At 37.6% G+C, this 21,770-nt stretch overlaps 2 protein-coding genes across 8 annotated transcripts in view; one reads left to right on the forward strand and one right to left on the reverse strand.

The window, feature by feature from the left end:
* tex2l (testis expressed 2, like) overlaps positions 1–21,770 on the reverse strand; it is a 40,031-nt gene that overhangs the window by 1,402 nt on the left and 16,859 nt on the right. For 3 of the 4 annotated variants that reach the window (XR_013279375.1, XR_013279372.1, XR_013279373.1), the window contains 4 exons: positions 21,426–21,577; positions 19,517–19,742; positions 19,359–19,407; positions 905–1,039 (listed from right to left, as the gene is read on the reverse strand). The gene's annotated coding sequence lies outside the window, so the exon portion shown is untranslated. The remainder of the gene's footprint in view (positions 1–904; positions 1,040–19,358; positions 19,408–19,516; positions 19,743–21,425; positions 21,578–21,770) is intronic. The other variant, XR_013279374.1, reaches the window with a different exon arrangement.
* On the forward strand, positions 7,487–15,528 carry noxo1b (NADPH oxidase organizer 1b). 4 transcript variants are annotated; one of them, XM_077501603.1, is made up of 9 exons: positions 7,487–7,504; positions 9,070–9,314; positions 9,410–9,490; positions 9,593–9,665; positions 10,093–10,276; positions 10,351–10,562; positions 11,557–11,655; positions 11,955–12,072; positions 13,994–15,528. In XM_077501603.1, exons 2-9 carry the CDS (start codon positions 9,240–9,242, stop codon positions 14,646–14,648), a joined length of 1,497 nt encoding a protein of 498 aa, XP_077357729.1. In that variant the 5' UTR covers positions 7,487–7,504; positions 9,070–9,239; the 3' UTR covers positions 14,649–15,528. The 4 variants fall into 4 exon arrangements, with proteins under 4 accessions (XP_077357729.1, XP_077357727.1, XP_077357731.1 ...); XM_077501601.1 differs by lacking the exon at positions 7,487–7,504 and adding an exon at positions 8,344–8,544; XM_077501605.1 differs by lacking the exon at positions 7,487–7,504 and adding an exon at positions 8,344–8,544 and having other exon boundaries at positions 9,088–9,314.

Here is a 21,770-nt window from a genome sequence, read left to right on the forward strand (position 1 = left end):
TCCAACGTTGCAAGTTATCAGAAAGAGACGAAAAGGTAGATGAAAAGTTTTAAATACCTAAAACTGTCCAAAAAGAGCAGAAAGTTACCATTTAATGCATACAAAATTGCCAGAAAAGTCATAACATTTATTTGTAAACCCCCCCAAAAAAAAAAAAAAAAACGCTTTCCAAAAGTAACCATAAAATGTCAACAAACGAAAGAAGAAAAATAGAAAATTACCATAAAATGTCTGCGGAATTGAAAAAAAAAAAAAAAAAAAAAAGGCAGAAAATTTATGATAAAGTAAAAAAAATAAAACAAAAATAAAACAAAACGTATTTTAAAAAAAATCCAGAAAAAAATATTTAAATGAATTAATGATTTTTGAACAATAATGAAATATTCAAAAAAATGTCAGTCCAAATTTGTAAATCGTCAGAAAAAAAGAGATGAAGGGTAGATGTAAAGTTTTAAATCAAGTAACTAAAACTGTCCAAAAAGTGTCAAAAAAATAATCAAGACCAGAAAATGATCATATAATGTAAAACAAGTCATAAAATATATTTAAAAAAAAGAAAATAAAACATTTAAAAACTAACTATAAAATGTCAAAAAAAAAAAAAAAAAAAGGAAGAAATCCCCAAAAATTACAACAAAATATCCACAAAATTCTGCCCAAAACCAGCTGGGATAGGCTCCAGCGCCTCTGCGACCCTTGTGAGGAATAAGCGCTTAAGAAAATGGATGGATGCCCACAAAAATGTCAGAAAATTGACAGCAAAAATGGCAGAAAAAAAATGTCAAAAAATTGCCATGAGAAAAAAAGGGAAGAAGAGAGGCAAAAAATGTACCGTAATACGTCCAAACTGTTTTGTTATTTTATTTGGCCTAAAATGGCTCTTTTAACTGTAAAGGTTGCTGACCTCTGAACTCAAAGTGAGAGGTGAGTTCTTGCAGTACCATCCATTCATCAATTCATTTTCCATAATGTTTATCCTCATTAGGGTCTCAGAAGTGCCGGAGCCGTTCTTCTTTGGTGTGCACCCTGGACTTGTCGCCTGCCAAAAATCGGGCACATAGACAAACAACTATTCACATTCACAATCAAGACAAATTATAGTCTTTCTTGCATTACTAGTTTACACTAATTACATGACGGAGACTCACACAGTTTCAAATCCAACAACACAGAGAAAGTGCATCAAATTGCTAACATCAAAACTGCCGCTTTATATAGTCTTGCAGCTCTAGTTATTATTAATGTTTGCACTGCATTACTATTTCAATTATTGACAGATTTTTATTGGATTCTGCTAACCTATTTCACGATGTTTGATGTTGGTTAAAAAGTTGAACGAGATCAGAAAGTCCCTGCTGGTAATTAGTGGAAAATACACACTTCAAGTAAACACGCCTCTCGTTTTTACATTGAGTAACTGCAACATGACCTGCGATTCGGGTCAAGAGGTAGTGAATAAATACCACTCAACGAATTCCATGCACATTTGTGATCAAAACGTCGGAAGCAGTTCGGTGGCGGCAGAGCAAACAAAAGCAGGTAAAAAAAAAAAAAAAAAACATGGGGAATGTTGCATTAACTCAAAGAAAGGTTGCTGTCAACACTAAGTGAGAACCTGTCACGTCCTCAAGAACTACTTCCGTAACACACATACCACCTCGGGGAATTTTTTTTTACTAGCGTCGCGACCCAGGTTGCGCACTGTCAAGTGTTTTATAGGTAGCTAAAGCTAACGCTAACGCTCCTGTAACTGCGCTTGAGGAAACCACCATCACCACAACTGCCCCCCCCCTCTTTCATCAGGAAAAAAAAAATATATATTTCTATCTGTTTCCGTTTTGCAGCAATTAGCATTAGAATATAGCTAAGTTACATCATTATTCACAAATCTGTTTAAAACTGTGGGGAAAACAGCTTGTTGCAATAAGGCTTTGGTTGATCTCTTATACTCTGCTGCCACCTCTGGCCGTTTTTGTAATAACTACCATTGCATCGAACGTTCTCTTCAGTTCAGAGGCTGCATCAAAGACTTCTGTATGGTCTAGCATTAAAAAAAACAAACAACAAAACAAAACAAAACGTATAAATACGTCTTTGGGACACGGGTAATATTTAAGATAGAACATACTTAAATGGGAGCAAATTATTATTATTATCTTTACTGCAGTAGGCTACTGGCCACCTTTATTTTGCTTGATGACTCCTCATCATCCGCACAGCTGTCATTCCTCAATACTTGCGCACAAATAATATCCTTAAAATTGATCTTGTGGTTGCTCAAGATCCAAAAGTCCCCGATCGTGATCAATGGAAACTCGCAAAGTGCAAAGTAAACATTTGTCTACGCGGAACAGGGTTTCCCATTACTCGGGGTTGCCTTCATTGCGACACCGTGCATTTAGGTTCAGCTTTTAGCATTCCATGTTCATGATCCACTAACACAGGCATGTTATGTCAAACTGGAAACATGCCTGGAGTGATTTATAGCTTGTACATACAGTACGTATGATGTACTTGTATGTACTCTAAGTTTAATGTGCTGGATAATGGGTGAAAGGTTGCAAAACATGAGTTACCATTACGGTAAAATAAGTAAATAAAAATGTCAAATGCATGCAAAAGATCTTGATACACTTGGAAAAAAAACAACAACTCATGCACAACACTAAAAACACAAATATATTACACACAACAAACTCTCACATTAAAATCTGAAATTCTCATAACTCATACTCACGAAAAACATGTAAAACGCAACCAAAACCTAAAAAAACACACAAACAATTCTCACCCTCTAAAATACTCAGTCACCAAAAAACTAACACACCATAAAGCTCTCACACCACTAAAAACATCTCTCACTCACCAATAAAAACAAAACAAAAATTCATTCATTCAAAAAAAAAAAAAAAAATCTCATTCACGACACCAAAAAACTGTCATTCTAAAATTCCCAGTTACCAAACACTTCTAACGCACAAGTTACACAACCAAAAAGCGTTTACACCACTTTTATAAAAAAAAAAAAAAAAAAAAAAAGCCTTCCTCACTGAAAAAACACATGTACATGCATACAAATACACACAAAACCTCACTCACACAAAAAACTCCCACTCTCACGCGAACCTGCAAACACAAAAAACTCACAGGCAGCGAAAATAAGCACGAGAGAGAAAAAGCAATTTTTCTAAATACGCAAAGTCAATTTTTGACAGCAGGTGATGAGCAGCACAGGACTCAAACAATCAATGTGAATGTGGTGTGCTTTTCCTTCCTCAGTGCGTCATCATTTAGTTTAAATATTATCTTTGAATTATCATCAAGAAGTAATTCCCGAGAGTGGCGTTCAGTTCGTTCGAGGCAATTTGTTTTGGGTGGGGAGAATCACATGCTGTTAATTTCATCATTTGGGTGCCGTCTTCTTTTTTTGTTCTTTTTTTTTTTTTCTATTGCAAGCATCGTGTCTTCCCGGCAGCAGCTACACATTTTTTTTTTTTTTTTTTTTTTACACTCTGTTATAGGATATTTACGACTCACTCAGTTTCATTGCACGTCCTTATCTGCAGACTCCGCCTCTTTCTTTGCACAAGAATTTTCTCAAGACCATTTGATGTAAACTGAACAATGCAAAAACGACGAGGTCATCTCTAATGAATAAAATATAAATCATGAAATGGATTTTGCAGATGTACTTATATGCGTTTCATTTTTATGGAAGAACTACGTTAGGATTAAACACGGAGCTCCTTCCTTCTGACGAGAAATGCAATAAAAGCAACGCTACTTCCTTGTCCTTCTGCTTCCTTGTTTGATTTCTGGGTTGAGTCATGAGCAAATACCAAGGAGATGTTCAAAAAAAAAAAAAAAAAGAGAGAAAGATGTGTTCAGGGTTTCACTTGCGCATCACGCTACCACATTTCAAGGTAATCTTACACCGTTTCCTCCACGACGACACGACATCGGGAGCAATTGGGGATTTGAGCATCCTGCTCACCAACACTTCAACGCGGTCACATGGGCTCAGGATTCAACCTCTCAACCACCCACCCGAGTCCCGTCGCGCCCAGATTGATTTTGTTATTCCGCCTGTAATGGTCGCGCACGTGCTGGTTGTTACTCCTTTTGTGGGGATTTGACATTCATATTTCATTGCACATGTTTGAGCAGATGGATTTAAATGAAATAAATGCCGTGCACCTGCGCAGGTCAGGGGGGTGTGGGCGGGGTTTCAGACAAAGAGGTGGTTGTTGAAAGCAAAAGAAATGGTGCAAAAATTATACCGTGCATGGAACTATCCTACTGGGGAATGACTTCAAATTACTAAGCTAAATTGTAAATAACTTCCAATAAAATGAAATAAAATGAGATTAAAGTTCATTTAGAATTATAAAAATAGTTTCAGCAATGCTTATATCTTCTGGAGTTGACCCTTGATGAACTTTACACCCGGTTTTTGTTCTTTTTTTTAAATATATAAAAATGTTTCCTCTACTACACTGTGGACCCCGAATAGTCACGGGCTACGGCTCTGCACCATTTTTTTATTTTTTTATTTTAACGGCTAATTTAAAAAAAAAAAAAAAAAAAAAAAAAAATTGTATTTTTTTGCTGTTTTTTTGTTGCTGTTTTTCTTTGTCGTGGAAAATGGATATTGGACGTTTATCAGCATCTTTTGTCGAATATTTTGGGTTTACACACACACACACAAAAATCACGATGCATTTTAATTGGTGTCAATTATTCATTAAGTCTGTATAATTTTAAGTTGTAATATCACTATTCACAACTAGATGGCAGGCATGGCTTTTTTTCTTTTTTTTTTTTGAGATGGCAGGCAGAGTTGTGCTTGCACCAAGATACTATCACCTGATAACCGTTTTGTTTTGTTTTTCTTTTTTGGCAGCCTTGGTCAGACAAACATATACGGTACTTAAAAATATAAACGCAACACTTTTGTTTTTGCTCCCATTTTTTACGAGACAAACTCAAAGATCAAAGACTTTTAGCACACACACAATATCACCATTTCTCTCAAATATTGCTCACGAGCCAGTCAAAACCTGTGACCTCACAGACGTGCCATATCAAGATGCTGATTAGACACAATTTGTGCACAGGTGTGCCTTAGACTGCCCACAATAATTGTTTTATTGGGGTGAGGGGTGTTCTGGGGGACTCAGAAAACTAGTCAGTACTGAGTCTGACTGGCCACAGTCAAAGGCTGATAAGTGAGATGAATTATCTCGGCAAAGGAGGAGCGCTCACCATCACAGATTTAGATTTGTGAACAATATTTGAGAGAAATGGTGCTATTGTGTGTGTGGTAACCTTGATGAAAAATTGTGGCCCCCTCTAGCAATGAAGTTGCCCGTACATGCTTAATAGTGTCCAGGTGAGAGGTCGTGTTTGTTTTAGTGTATTGTGCTGCCTTTCCTCGTGCTTCCTTATGAGCCAACATAGCAAAAATGAGACACAAAAAAAAAAAAAAAAACCTTGTGCACCTTGCTTAATGTGGGAAACCTCACGTGGCGCTTTAAACTCAGGTGTTGACATCTTCACTGAAGGCACACAAAGCAAGATGGACACGACTGACCTTTGCATTCATGCTGTCTGAAAGATGGATGGTGTGCGTGCGTGCGTGCGTGTGCGCGTGCGTGTTTGTTTTGTGTCAAACAGAAGAAATCCTGGCACCGCTTCAAACAGGAACTACACACTCACATTTACTTGAGATAAGCCAATCAAGAGTTGGACTTTTTCGCAGCGTCTTTGAAGAGGCACCTGCTACTCGCACACATACACACAAACACACAAAGTTGTCAGAGTTGCTGATAAGGAATATTGCTGCCGCATGCCAAGTCTGGAGTGGCTGCACGTGCATAAATTCAATAACGTAGTGGGGAATCCGGGAATGCTTCACGTAATTGTAGAAAAACAAAAAACAAAAACAAAAACAACTGACAAGTGGTTTGAATGGGAAGATAAAACAACAACCACCTTATAGCAATGTTAATTGCACAACTTTGTAGAGAAACACCTTGCAAGTCTGCATGTTTCAGTTTGTGTTTAGTTTTTTCAGTTCATATGTTTTTTTTGGAGGACAATACAGTGCCTTGTGAAAATATTATCCCCCTTGTACTTTATCGACCTTTTGCCACATTTCCAGCTTCAAAGAAAATGCTAAAAGATTTTTTTTTTTTGGTGAAGAATTAAACACCAAGTGGGACACTATCATGAAATGGAATATATGCTAGGTTATGCTAACTAGCAGCAACAAAATGTAAACATCAAAATGGGACGATCATTAAGTGGAATATATGCTAGGTTATACTAACTAGCAGCAGCAAAATGTAAACATTAAAAGGGACACAATCATTAAGTGGAATATATGCTAGGTTATGCTAACTAGCAGCAGCAAAACATTAAATGTGACACAATCATTAAGTGGAATATATGCTAGGTTATGCTAACTAGCAGCAGCAAAACATTAAATGTGACACAATCATTAAGTGGAATATATGCTAGGTTATGCTAACTAGCAGCAGCAAAACATTAAATGTGACACAATCATTAAGTGGAATATATGCTAGGTTATGCTAACGCAGCAGCAAAATGTAAACACCAAGTGGCACACCATCATTAAGTGGAATACAGTATATGGTCGGTTATGCTAACTAGCAGCAGCAAAATGTAAACATTAAATGAGATGATCATTAAGTGGAATATATGCTAGGTTATGCTAACTAACAGCAGCAAAATGTAAACGCCAAGTGACACACCAATATTAAGTGGAATACAGTATATGCTTGGTTATGCTAACTAGCAGCAACAAAATGTCATCAAATGGGACACAATCATTAAGTGAATTAAATGCTAGGTTATGCTAACTAGCAGCAGCAAAATGTAAACATCAAATGGGACACAATCATTTAGTGCAATATATGCTAGGTTATGCTAACGAGCGGCAGCAAAATGTAAAAATAAATCGTCACCCAACATGTGTTACGTAACCACGTGCCATTTTCATTCCAGAATTTAGTCTGGTATGACTAAAAACTAAAGTATTCCTTTTGCTTTGCAAAGGTGTGTCAGTCGATCAAAAATACATCTAAAAATACAATTAGAGTCGTCTTGATTTACCAAGCACCGTATGTCGAATGTTGACCATTTTGGATATCAGGTTTCAATTCAACACCATTCGTGTGTCGGTGTAGTTTGCGGTGATGGAGAACAGCGCTGTATCAGACTGAGAGCTGTGTTCAATATTGAAACTCCTCAATATGGCGCAGTGTAGTTCTACACCAGCAAATCAAGAAACACGTCGTTAATGTAATCATGATTCTGACAACAATTATGTGTGAGAACTGAGAAGAGAAAGCAAAACAGTAATTAATTGCATGGTTGAGGGGGAAATACATGGCGGGGGGGAATATGGGAGTGGTTAGTTCCGGGAGATGAGTCACAAAAAGGTTTGGCCAGCATTCTTCTTGGTTCTTATGTCATGAAGGTAACTGAAATTCAGATATTATTAGTTGTGGGGGGCAGGAAGTATATTAGCAAGTTTTGGTTAAAATTTCATTGCAATATTTTACTCTCTTACAAGTGTAAGTTTTATTCTGTTTAGAGTGAGATCAAATAAGACTGTTTAGAGTAATATGTACTCTACAAAATTTACTGTGAAATCGGGTCCCCTGATGACTCCATTGTTCTTTTGACAAAGACGTGAAAAAAAAACAAAAAAAGTCACCCAGAATGAGTAGGATGCTAATTTTCTTCTCAGCCAGGGTGCGTTATCATGGCGAGTCCACCACAACTCTGCCGTCTGCTCACGCACCGAACTAAGCGAATACCGCAGGATCTCGTGCTTGTTGATCACTTGGCCCAGATTGAACGAGGTAGTGGGGTGGGGGGGTGCTTATGTCATAGTTTCGGTTTGAAAAATATCTTCCGTTTGAAAAATATCTTCCGTGACACCATTCTTGTAATTTTAGATTAGGGCGATAACCTTGAAACATGTAGAAAAATGGAAATTACACGTGTTACTTGTTCGACCGCTCGGAATATAACAGTTACTATTTCTATATCACATACCAAGTAGTGTCTCCAAGCTTGTTAACGTTGCTCCTGTAATCATCTCGGCCTTTCGAACCGAACATTTGGATGGCTGCCGTACTTATAAGGCGATTAGCTCTTTCATCCTTTACTCAACTGTCATGTCATCGCTCGAAAACTTTGTGACATCATTTGCTCTTCATCTATAAACAACAAAGGCAGGATGATTCACATGAAGTTTCTTCCTGCACGTGCTCACAAGCCCCCCCCCCCCACTGTAACTGAGAAGTTGTTTGTCATCCCATCCATAGTCAGGACCAAATATAAGACTTTTTTTTTTTTTGGTTTGCACTTTTTTGCAAGTGATTCTCTAAGTACATGGACACAAAAATGACTCAGACGTCACGGAGAGCACAAACCAGGAAATGTCGGAAAACATGAAATTCCTACGAGCTGCATTCCTGCGTTGCATATGTTATTGGCTGCAAAATATTTGTGAGTTGCCAAGAGGAAACATTTCTGCCACGGCGTCGGCGATTGTGTGCAAATCGGCATTAGGTTTCATTCACACTTGAACGTGAACGCAACCGAGTCCATTTGGACGTGCGCCGAGGCCGCCGCAAAAATGTGGTGATGCCATTTTTTTCTTGTATTTGATGACAGCATTATATCATGCATTTGCTAGCTAGCAGCCAATTTGAGCTGAAAAAGTTTTGCATCATACAATTGATGATTCAAATCAATTCAAATCAAACCAAACATAAAAACATGCAGCTTAAAGTGCTGTGCAATTGAAACATCCATTGTATGTAACAAGACATGGCGGGGGCACAGAGAAACCATGTGAGGAAAGGCACTCAAGGGAAGCTTGACTTGCATGTCCTGGGCCTAAGGAGAAAAACATCAAGGATCGTTTAGAAAAACGATCCTTGATGTTTTTTTGTTTTTGTTTTTTTAATCTCTATCAATCAATCAAAAAATAAGCAAATGCAACAAAGATCTCATCACATCTAAATACAGCTGAGCATGGGACTGCAGGCTGCGTGCCAAGACAGCGAGGCTGTGACTCCGCCCACTACTTCACATTCCATTTAAAGAGGGAGCCAGCCACCAGCAGCGGCACTGCATGAGCAACACTAACGGTGTTGACGTTACAACTTTTACCAACGCGACGAGTCAAGCTGTGCAAGATGCCGGCAGAAAAGCGCTTCGTGTTCTCCGCTCGCATTATTGGAGCCGTGCACAGGGAGACGCCGAAACTCAAGGTGAGGGCAAAGCTCCAAAAGGGAATTTTGAATACTAAAATATGCATTTGGACTAATGATTTTTTATTTATTTTTCTGTTTTGGGTGCTTTACAGATGTTCATGATATCAGTGCTGTGGTCAGATGAGAATGAAGTGATTATCTACAGGTCTTATGATGACTTCAAAAGATTTCATGTAAGTTTTTTTTTTGTTTTTTTTTTAATATTGACATGTACACTATCAAATGTGTTTTTAAAAATGTTCTTACATTTTTTATTTTTTTTTAACATAAATTAGAGGCAGTTGAAGAAGAAATTTCCCATCTTCAGCCCTTCACAGAATAACATCAGAATGATTCCAAAATTTAGGGGTAAGATTATTTTCTTCTGCTCGACTGTCCATTAATAAATATTTATAAGTATTCATCAATGGATGCTGCAAATTTAGAATTGCTTATATTTCTTCAGTATGGCAGTCCACTTTTTATAAGCATTAATTTTCACCCCAAATGAGAATTCAATTCAATATTTTTTGTTTTTAAAACAGTGACGACTATAGCCGTCAATGGCACTGAATGATGTAAAGAGATTATTATTATTATTTTTAATTTGAAGTTATAGATTACAATGTTTCAGAATGCACTTTAAATCAAATTCAGAGTGTAATTCAAATTACCATTTGCAGCTTTCAGGTCAAAATCACCCTCAGCAAAACAATACGAGGGCGTCGTAAATCGGCCGCGGTTAATTGGAGGTCATCAATCGATCGTTTGTAAAATGACTGACTCCTCTCCGCAGGGGAGGCTCAGAAGAGCGGCCTCCAGCAAAACGGACCGAAGCGATCTATCCAGCGGATGAAAGACTTGCAGATCTACTGCACCAAGCTGCTCACGTGCGAGCAAACCGTCACCTGCAGTTCAGAGGTCACCCAGTTTTTCACGCCGCTCGACCACGACATGGAGCAAGACTTCACCAAGAACAGGTAAGATCTCATCAACCATTCGACAACGGCGAAGGTGAGACAAAACTGACACACTGACCTCTGTGCCAAACCAGCATCATGATCCTGCTGTCAGATGATAACGCGGGTAGGGGAGGAGTCGTCGGAGGAGGAGACGGCGGCGGAAGGGGAGGCGGCTCCGTCACTCGCCCGTTTATCACCCAGACGTACCGCTGCGTGGCCGCATACGAGACCAAAGACACCAAGAACCGACCCTTTAAAGTGGCCACGGATGAAACGCTGGAAGTCCTCATCAAGGATCCTGCCGGTCAGTCGATTGCTGTTCTCAGTCAATCGGATTAACTGCAACTGCACACATCTTTGAATCAACATTTCATTTCAAACATGCAATACATTAAATAAAAATGTACAATATAATGTAAATATGACAGTGGATATAAAAAGTTTGCACACCGCAATGAATTAGTTGCAAAAGTGTACACACCCTATTATAACTTAGGTGGCTATGTGCAGAAATAACATTCAAACTTATGGTAAATTGGAGTCAGAACACACACAGCACGTTTTAAAGTACCCCTGATTTACCCTAATTAAAAGTTAAGCTCCTTCCAGTATCCATTTTTTAAAATTGAAACAGAGGTCCACTGTGTATCTATAATCTCTACATACTTTGGGTACCCCCAAAATGCCAATATACAGTACATAAATATTTCTACATAAATCGCCCCAACTCCATATATACAGACATGCGTTTTAAATATACAGTAGGTCAACATTGGATCGTTCCAAAATCATCAATTGGCTGCACTGAGAGAAAAGGGAGTGAAGCCTTTTCAATTATTGATTTGTAAAAAAAAAAAAAAAGGTCAAAATATTGCATACACTTCACAATTGCGTCCCTCTTGGTTTTGATTCACAATTAAATAAATAAATAAGATGAAAAATTATATCAATGTTTGAAGCCTAAAATGTAGGGGGGCTAATACTTTTGCAAGGTCCTGTACATTCCGTACATCGATCACAACTCCTCCTATAAGATGTGTACAGCTTGAACAGGCTTGAATGAAATTAAGCCATTAAATATTTTTGTAAAAAACAAAAACAAAAAACAACTTTCATTTCATATACAAAGTAGAATAGTGAGAATCGTTACGCAATACCGATCTACGACATCATATTTGAAAGTCCTTGACGACTCCTAAATGTTTTAGTTTTTTTTTTTGGGTAGTACTTCTCAAACAAAACATGGGTGGAGTTTGGCATCAGCTTACCTAATTATCCGTTTCCTCTCCCATCATCAGGTTGGTGGTTGGTGGAGAATGAGGACAAGTGCATCGCCTGGTTTCCCGCGCCCTATCTCGAAAAGGAGGAAGATGACGACATGGGCGCGCGGCGCGAAGGTGTGACATTTGTCCGCTGGCTTTCATGAATTTCTGAGAATATTCACGTCTTTCCAGACTTGTTGCATCAGCCGCTCTTAAGTGAAACTGGTTGGCAAATCCAACAAAAGACGACACTAAGGACATGAACTTAGCACCAATTAAAAACTGAACCGAAATGCGTCAACAGTCAACAAGTGCAACTTGTACGGTGAAACGTAACAATTAAATGTCACGTGTGAATTCGCATTACGTCAAGCACAGTTTGCTGGAAAGACAATTTTTGCTAATACGGCTTTTTTTTTTCCTCTCATTTAAAGGCGCTCTCTACTGCGCCGTGCGCAATTACATCACCAAGAAGGCTGACGAGGTGTCCGTGCCCATTGGTTCCGTGGTGGAGGTGCTTCGGATGTCTGATGACGGCTGGTGGCTCACGAGGTAACCTAGTTTGCCCTGTTATGAACGTTACACCTTTCATACTACAGTAATTGGCTGCTGTAACACAGAACAATAGTCTTTACTGTTCTACACCCGAATGTTGACTTGTGCTATGTTGTTGCACGAGAGAGGGACGTCAACTGTTTTTTGATTCATTTTGGGGAAAAACTAATAATAAATATCTTTTTAGTCAAAGGAGTGAAGTCAAATTCCAGTAATTAAAATGAACTGAAAATAGCCTCTAACGCGGCTTTAAAACGGTGAAATTAAAAGCTGTTCTACACTGAATACATGAATCATAACCTAGCAACTGGCCCATCTTCATTTTTGTCGTTTTGGTGACTCAACGTAGACCAGGCTTTAGACCGGCTCGGAGCAGGTCTAAGTTGCGGCGCAGGCGGTGCCATGTTGATTTTATTGTGATTTGGCCGAGGTGAAGAAATAGAACAACATCTGTGTGACTTTACAGCGGTGATCTGTTATCCGACTTTACATCATCCGCCCGTGCAGTTTCTTATCAACAACATACTTTCCGCGCTTTGATCTTTGGCATTGACCTCGAGTGTATTTCTGTTGAGACTGTGCGCCTCTCCTGCGCTAAATTTAAAGCGATGAGGGGAGCCGCTCTCCTTGGCCGAGAAACAATTTAGTCTCCCACAACGGTGCAAATTCCCCTTTCCCACCTACACTCTTTTTTTTAAAAATAAAAATAAAAAAATATGAATTGAATTATTGACCAACTTAATAGAATTGCTACAATTGGTAACACACGATTAAACTAAATTAATCCAAAGTAAATATATTAAATTTAATTAATTATGAGTTCATTAAACTTAATATAACTTGAATTAAGTTAATCCAAAGTGAATATATTAAATTAAGTAATTAATTCAAAAATATATACATTAAAAACTTAAAATATTCACTTTGGATTAACTTAATTCAATATAACTTTATTTTATATTCACTTCAGATTAATTTAATTAATTTGAGTGAATATATTAAGTTTATGTACTTAAGTATTTAAATGTAATATATTTAAAAATATTAAGTTTAATTATGATTTCATTTAACTTAATATATTCACTTGAATTAAGTTAATACAAAGTAAATATTAAAATAAGAACTCATTTTTTAATTCAACTTAATATTTTTAAATATATTTAAATATATTACTTTTAAAAAAGTTTAAGTTTAATGAACTCATAGTTAATCAAATTTAATATATTCACTTTGGATTCACTTAATTTAACTAATTTAATATATTCACTTTAGATTAACTTAATTTGAGTGAATATTTAATATATTACATTTAATTAACTACATTTTTTTAACGTAATATATTTAAATATATTTAAAATTATTAAGTTTAATTATGTCTTCATTAAACTTTATATTCACTTGAATTAAGTTAATCGAAAGTGAATATATTAAATTATGAACTCATAATTAATCAAACTTAATATATTCGCTTTAGATTCACTTAATTCAATCGTGTTTTACCAATTGCAGCAATTTTATTAAACTGGTCAATTCAATTTGTAATCCTAAATTGGTTCAACAATTTATTTATTTTTTTTTTTTTTTAAAGAGTGCATACGCTTGTCTACAAAAAAAAAAAAAAAAAAAGGAAAGAAAACTCCATCCATGCACGCCGTTCGACTGCACTTTGCACTCGGCCCAGAAATGACGAAATGATAATTAGCCAGGCACATTTCCAAGACGCTCCTTCAGCTTGCGTCGGCACACCCTGCTTGGAGGCGACCCGCCTGCCAAATTGGCAAAGCGTGCGTAATCAGCTTGCGGTCATAGGAACAGCTGTGCGCTAATTTGAAAAAAAAAAAAAAAAAAAAAAAGACGAGAAGAGCTTGTCGAAATTCAACAAAATGGCTATAACAATATTGTCTTTTTTTTTTTATAGATACAATGGCAAGGTGGGCTACGTCCCTTCCATGTACCTGCAGCCTTACAACAACCCTCGTACGGGGCTTATCAGTATACAGAAGAAGCTGACTAGATCCACCAACAACCTGACAATCAGTGGGGTGCCTCTGGACGCTTCTTCTTCTTCTTCTTCTTCACCCCAACACGTCAGGGAAACAGGGCAAAATTCTGCAGCGGCACCCGGCGCTCAATCTCGTGGCTATCTGGCCAAAGCCGGATCTACGGATCTCCTGCCAGAGCCCCGAACCGCTACGCCCGCCCGAGCGGACCTCGGCGAGCCCCGCGCCGAAAGCCGCGCCGGCAGCATCGGCGCAAACTCGAGCTCAGAATCCAGCGTCTCCTCGTTCAGCAGCTCGTCTTCGCGTTCCGCGGCGGACGTGTCGGTACCCGGCCCGAGCCGGCGGGAGCGCCGCAACTCCACCGCCAGTTATTTGAGTTACACAAGTTCGGGGAGCTCCGGAAGCTTCAGCTCCAGGGACAGCGACGCGGGGCCGGTCGCTCCCATGGTGCCACCCAGACCCAAGAAAGAGGAGATCCTGAAGCGGTGCACCTCCGCCACCCGCAAAGCCGCGCTCAACAGTCAACCCCGGCTCCAAAGATGGCCCGATTCAACTCTCCATACTCGCTTGTAAGGGACACGTTCCAAATACTTCACAACGGACTGATGCTAGTCAAGCTAGTTCTCTTTTTTTTTTGTTATTCTCTTTTTAACACCTCTTTTACGCTAAAGAGAAGTTTAGTCGCTCAAGAGGGAATACAATGCAACTAACTTGAAATTTGATTAAAGCAAGTGTAATGTAGCTTCAGTGAAGCATGAGATAGAGCTAGTAGAAAAAACATTGGTAAAAAATATTGTGAGATATTTAACTCATTTGCTCCCAATAACGTGTAAATACGTTTTTAAAAAAAATGTTTTAAGTGTCACAAAGACGTATTTAAACGTTTTTTTTATTTTTTATTTTTTATGCTAGAGCATACAGAAGGCTTTGATGCAGCCTCTCAACTGCAAAGACCGGTTGCAGAAGTGGTAGTTATTACACAAACGGCCAGCAGGTGGCAGCAGAGCAAAGGAGATCAATCATCTAGAAAACAAGCTCAATTACTTACAATTTTAAATAGATTTGTGAAAACTGATGAAACTTAGCTCTCTTCTAATGCTAATTGCTGCAAAACGGAAACAGATAGAAACATACTTTTTTTTTTTTTCCTGATGAATCTCTCTTTTGATAGGTTCCATGCTTTTATAGCGATAGAACACAATATTCTGTGGGCCTTGCAAAATCAGTCAAAATCCAGTAAAACAGCCGGGAGCGAACGGGATTGCGAAATGTGAAAATGGCGGCGAGTGAATGAGTTAACTGGATTATTGGATTTCCTGTATGCTTTCCAGTTTACTTCTGTATCATTTGTTTTGAATGCACAGAAATCACAGCATTAGTTACAAAATAATTAATACTGAGCTGCTTATACTGTTAGCAACAACTTGACATTTCACTAGCATGAAGAATAATCAGGTTTTTTTTATTGTATGATGTGTGATATAAAGAATATTTAATAAATGTTATACACAGTTTGTCTTTCCTCTGTTGAATATACTCGATGTACTCCAAAGTGTCCGCATGTTGCGAAGGTTAGTTTCGAGTAATTAACAAAAAAAATGAATAAAATAAAATTTAAAATAATAATAATAATAATGAAAATAATAAATAAAATAGGTGTGTCAAAATTAGTGCATTAATTTAAAGTTCCTTTAACTCCTTACTTGAAAAAGTCTGTACCGGGAGAATTCCAGTCGTAACGCAGCACACCCCATCTACATCAAAATTTATGATTAAAAATGTTAACAATAATGCATACATTTGTGTAGACTAGCGTCAGGTTGTACTTTACAATTTTAAAATGTGTAGAATTTCATGTTAAAGACTAAATAGCTCTTAATATGAAAGGAAAAATGCACCGAGCTGTCACCACCGTCTTACTAAATGCAATTATGCCATCTTGTGGCAGCAAAATTACCTCAACACAAATCAATATTGCACGTTTTTTTTACAGTACAGTTCATCTTTTTAATTTGTATTCAATTTGATGAATTATGAAATTACTGTATCAATGACTAAAAGATGCAGCCATATTTCTATTAGTTTAATATTTTCCTTTTATGTTAGCAAGAGTATGAAAACTTAGAAAATTAATCGTGAGTTAACTATTGAAGTCATGCAATTAATCAGGATTAAAAATTTAAAATTGCCTGACACCCTGAAAAAACAAAAACAAAAAAAACGCGTAGTCAACAATTTTGATTTTGAAATTTCTCCAAAATATGCACTCCATGAAGGGCCAATTTTTCACTCATAAATTATGTATTTTTCGATCAGGAAAATGAAATGAGATTGCATTTTTAATTTCAGCCATTTGTTTTGGGGAAATTAGCAAATAATTTTAAAACGCCTTATTATAATTCTCCAATAAAGCCACACCCCCTTCCTCTTCCCATATATTGGTGGGAGCCAGAGTAGGAACGGGACATAATTTGTCCATGCACATACATTGCCAATAATGTCCAATTAAAAACTTTGCTCTAAATCCCTGGAATTAACCTGCAAAAAATTGCTCCTCAAATCAAGTGACATTTTAGCAAAACTGAGCGCACCCAAAAACGTAATATTGTTCTTATGAAGGAAAACAAACAAACAAACATTCGTACATCGTTTCCATTTTCAGCTCTGTAGGTAAGGCACTTTTTTAATGGCTGTAGATAAAAAAACAAAAAAACAAAAAAACAAAACAAAAAAAGTGTCTAAGGTGAATGAAAGATGTGACGGAACAGTCTATTATGTTAGATCACACATCCTGTTTTGGCTTGGTGACATCTTTCTTTTATTTTTTTTCCCCCCCTAGAATAAAGGCTGGTAATTAAGCTCGAATGAATGAACCAATTGGAATGTTGTTTTTTTGTTTGTTGCTCTAACAAGAACACATTCTATTATTGTCAAAATGAAAGTGACAACTGGCTTTGAATCCAAGGTGTGGACTGCAGAACCGCCTCCTGAACAATTAGTTAAGCTTTAGAAATCTGATTCGTATGGAGTAAGAAGAAAAAAAAAAAAAAAAAAAGACATTTTAGTACATTCTTGTCAATGTTGGCCATCAAGATAAAAAAAAAAATAAAACTACTGAGTTGAAAAGTGAGTACAAAAAGCAACACACGTGAAGCGAGAATCGCGTTTTGGCGAGGTGAAAACTTTCACCGCTTTATTGCACTTTAACAGCCCTGAAGAATGAATTGAATGGAATGCGACGAGCTGGAGCCGATCCCAGCTCAGCTGTCTGTGGGCGGGAAGTTGGAAAAACACAGGACGGGGCTGCAGACCAAATTGCAGGAAACACTGAAAAAACGGGGGATTGATATTTACTTGAAAAAAATCTAGTAAAGTTTTTTCACATCAGAAATTCTAATTAAACTCACTTATCAAATTTACTTAAAATTTCTTTGCGCATCAACCTTTCTAAACTTTTTCAAGTAAATATCACTCCCCATTTTTTCAGTGAACATGCGTGATCGTTTCATGTGGGAAGACACCACACGAACTGGAGGAAATCCCCTCAAGCACAGAGAACATGCAAATTACGAGTTTTTGAACTCCTCAGAATAGATCATTTATTTTATTTTATAAATGAAAGAAAATGACACAAATTCACAAAAAAAGAAATAGAACTAAACACAACGCAAAGAGAATTACACTGTGTATTTAAAACAACCACATACAGTAGCTTAGCCTTTCCGTCTGCTAGCTTAACGCTAACGCGAAACAGCATCTATGTTGCGTGTGATATAACCGAGAATGCGCATAAAAATGTTGCCGTGGTTCTCAAATGAGCACCAGAGATGATTTGTTTTGATAATTTTTATTTTATATGGATGTGTGCATTTGTGTGCGCATATGTGGGTGTGTGCGCGTATGTGCGTGCGTGTGTAAATTTATCCTCATTAATTCACCTAAAACCTAATAAAAATCCCATTACCCTTCACCTTAACCGGATACTTCAGAGTCTCGCCAGAGTCGTGAAGTTCAGAAGGTCAGGAGACCAGAGGAAAGGTCAAAGACAAGAAAGATAAATCAAAGTAAAATCCAGCACCAACTAAACACTTCCTGTCATCCACATGGTTACAAAATCAGAGTCTTACGCCAAGCCCAGAAACCTCGAAATTCCAACAAATTAAGGAGATCTCAAGAGACCAGAGGAAAAACTAAAGAGAGGAAGGAGGGATGGTGGTTCATTAAAAAAAAAAACACAAAAAAACTGTATGTAATTGAAGATGTCAAATTGTCAAGGAGTGCTGCACAACATGTAAAACCGGAGCTCAGGCAGACAACGTGCTTTTGAATTTTTTATTTTTTTTAACCTGATGCAATAACCAAGCCTCACGAGAGCAAACACCCAAATGACCTTTGACAACAATTCCCAGCACACCCGTTTCCGTGGGTTTTCCCTGCTTTCATCAGTAAGGAGCAAATTTTGAAGTGATCGACCAAGGTGATGCATTCATTGCCACCTGAAGTGCAATAAAACCATCACACTCGTTTAAAAGTTAGCAAAAAAAAAAAAAAAAAAGTTGCTCAAACCGCATTATTCGTTTCACTCAAATAAGAAACGCAACGCGAGAACCACGATGCGTTTCCTTGTTGTTACATTTGTGTTTGCACTTGGGAGGGGATTTGTTGACACCCAAGAAAGGGCTGATTGTATTTACAGACAAAGACAAGGAAACGAGTGAATGTTTAACCAAAAACGTGAGGATGATGGGAAGAAGGTCCTCTGGTCAGATTACTTCCTGCATTTTTGTTTTTAAACATCAGCCCCTTGTGGGTGTGTGTGTGCACAAATAAAGTAAACAGACTACCCGTAAGTTGGTCTATTTATCACTGTGACTCAATAGGCTTGCACGCTTATCTGATTTGTAAAGATAAGGCTCAATATGTGTAGCTGCAGAAACATCAGTTAATCAAACAATAAACATCTCAACCAAACAAGAATTGGTGCGATTAAGATTTTGTGGCACGGTTATACACATTTGAGGTGTGATTGTTGTATTCTTTCAAGGCCAACCAAGCTTGATTTGGATCCGTACCAAATGATGCGCCTTTATGGATTTACATGCTGCACATGTTAATTCAGTTCATAAAATTTCACTGCAAACGAACTTTTTTTTTTCTCTCTCTCTCGTATGTATGAGTGTTAATTGAACTTTTGTTACTTTCATTACATTAGTTTGTGTTTTGTTCATGGTATGTATTGCGTCGTCAAAATTCAACAACAATGATTTAAAAAAGCTGGGATACCTCGTTTGTCAAGTTGTCGTCTTCTGAAGTGGATTTGTGGCTTCAATTCCTGTTGAGAAGTACGTCATTGATTCAACCCAGTTGCACAGTGTGCTATTTTTTTATTCACTGTATATATTTTGTCATATATGAACCAACAAAATGGAAGCACTTCTTACCTAGTGTTGCGTTTTTGGGCTGAGTTAAAAGACAAAAGCAAGAGAGACAAAAGTCGAAAAAGCAAACTCGTCGACGAGAAATGATGTCACCTGGTGGACATACCACAACTCCCAGATGACGCTTTGATTGTACAGTAGGTGGCGCTATGCACATGAACGTTGCTTGCAATCCTCCAATAATTGAAAGAAGAAGAAGAAGTCGACTGTTGGAACTTCCTTCTTCCTGCTAATACCAAAATAAATACATTTAAAACGAAAGTTAAGAATGTAACTACGGTTCTATGAGTCCCTCCCGACCGCCAGGTGGCGGTGCTGTAACCAGGTTGGCTGTAACCAACCTGTTTTACAGCACGGGAATTCCGTGCTGGTTACAGCACCGCCACCTGGCGGTCGGGAGAGACGAAATAGAACCCCAAAGGCTCATGTATTAAATTAACGGCCAAAGAAGAAAACGAATGACATTTTCACTCAGTAGTTTCACTTTTGTTTTTGTTTTTTTAAGCATTTTTTTCAAACGAGTATTTATTGATTTATTTATTTATTCATTTATTTTTTTAAACGGAAAAAGATTTGGGCCAGTGACGAGAGAAAAACAGTTTGGCAGGATTTTCACTTCTCAGAATTCTCACTTTAAAGCCAGAATTTTGACTTTAAACACGGAATTCTGTCTTTAAAGTGAGAATTCTGACTTTAATCTCATAATTCTGACTTTAAAGCGAGAATAATAGTAGCACTGATAAAGTGTGAATTCTGACTTTATTCTAAAAAATTCTGACTTTAAAGTCAGCATTATCACAGTCAGAATTCTGACCTGAGAATAAAGTGAGAATTGTCATTTTAAAGTACAAAGTTTTAAAACACTTTCGTATTTTTTCACTTGTAGTTTTAGTTATTTTGTTAACTTTCGTTGACTAAATCACCCTTGGTCGACTCATTCGCTTCGCCTCCCATGACCACTCATCTCGTTTTTGTGTTTGGTGGGAGTATGCTGCAGCGAACATTTCAACCGCACAGACACAGCTCAGTTTCGAACCCGTGCGGTCTCGCCTGTGAGGCAGTCGTGCTACGTGACCAACTTGCTGCTGGAGAGTTTGGATGACGACATAATTTTATTTTATTTCATTTTTTTGGTCCTTTTATTTATATTTAGCTCTTATTTTGTTTGGGCCACATCCTCTTAAGATGATCATCAATTGTGCAACTTATTTTTAGACATTTCCAGTCTGTGCTTTGAAGAAGTGTCTGGTGCTAATGATTTGGCCATTCATGAAAGCAGGTTCCATGATAATAAATCACTGCAAGGAACACATCCACCCACCCACACATGCACGTGGCACACAAAAAGAAGTTTGAATGTGATGCAGTTCAACAAAATTGTTTATTTTGGGGTACGATGATGATGATGATTCCCAACTAGGGATCATCAACGTTGTTATGGGAAATTGTAAAATTTCGTCAAATTTGTCTGAAAATTATTTGTTAAATACTGTGTGTATGCCCTAATTTCACACTAAGTTAATATTTAAGTACATTGAGACAAGACGATTTCATTATTAATATTTTTTGTGATATTTTTGTTTCGTACTGCAGTGATTTTTCTAACGATAAACGGGTGGCTCAAACTGTTTTTCTTTTTTCTTGGAAAAGGAGAGCTCAAGATTACTGCCTGGCTTTCACATACTAGCGTTTATTTTTACCCGCTTAATGAGACTAATTATAGTTTGTTCATTTGACTTTAATTGATTGCCGCTAGTCACGTTTGAAAAGTTGCACAACATCAAAGCAGTTGGGAGTTTGACCTTGGGAACTTGTGGTTGTTGTTTCCTTTTTTACAGGCAAAAAAAAAAGTCATATCGAAGCCTTCTGAAAATAATCGCTACTAGCGTTATTGGATCATCATCATCATCACCTTTTTAAAGAAGAGTAAAAGGCAGGAGTGATGGGGCTTCGTGATAAATCTTCACTTGTCTTTTTTTGGCTGCTTTTCCATGACCTAAGACAAAGCACTTGGCCCAACATCACACCACATGGCCTCCGTTGGTTTTCCATTACAACCGGTGCCTAGAAAAAAAAAAAAAAGTGGGAGGGGTTTGGGCGGGATCAAGGAATTACATGCACAGGTGCTTTCACATATACAAGAAGTGTCCAAACAACAGCCTGGGGGCCATTTGTGCACTTTTTTTTTTTTTTTTTTTTGCACGTGCATGTTTGTGCTCTTTAAGTCACCTGAAACCTAATAAAAATCCCATACCAT

This window comes from Festucalex cinctus, chromosome 17 (genome assembly GCF_051991245.1).
Source record: "Festucalex cinctus isolate MCC-2025b chromosome 17, RoL_Fcin_1.0, whole genome shotgun sequence".
NCBI lineage: Eukaryota > Metazoa > Chordata > Actinopteri > Syngnathiformes > Syngnathidae > Festucalex > Festucalex cinctus.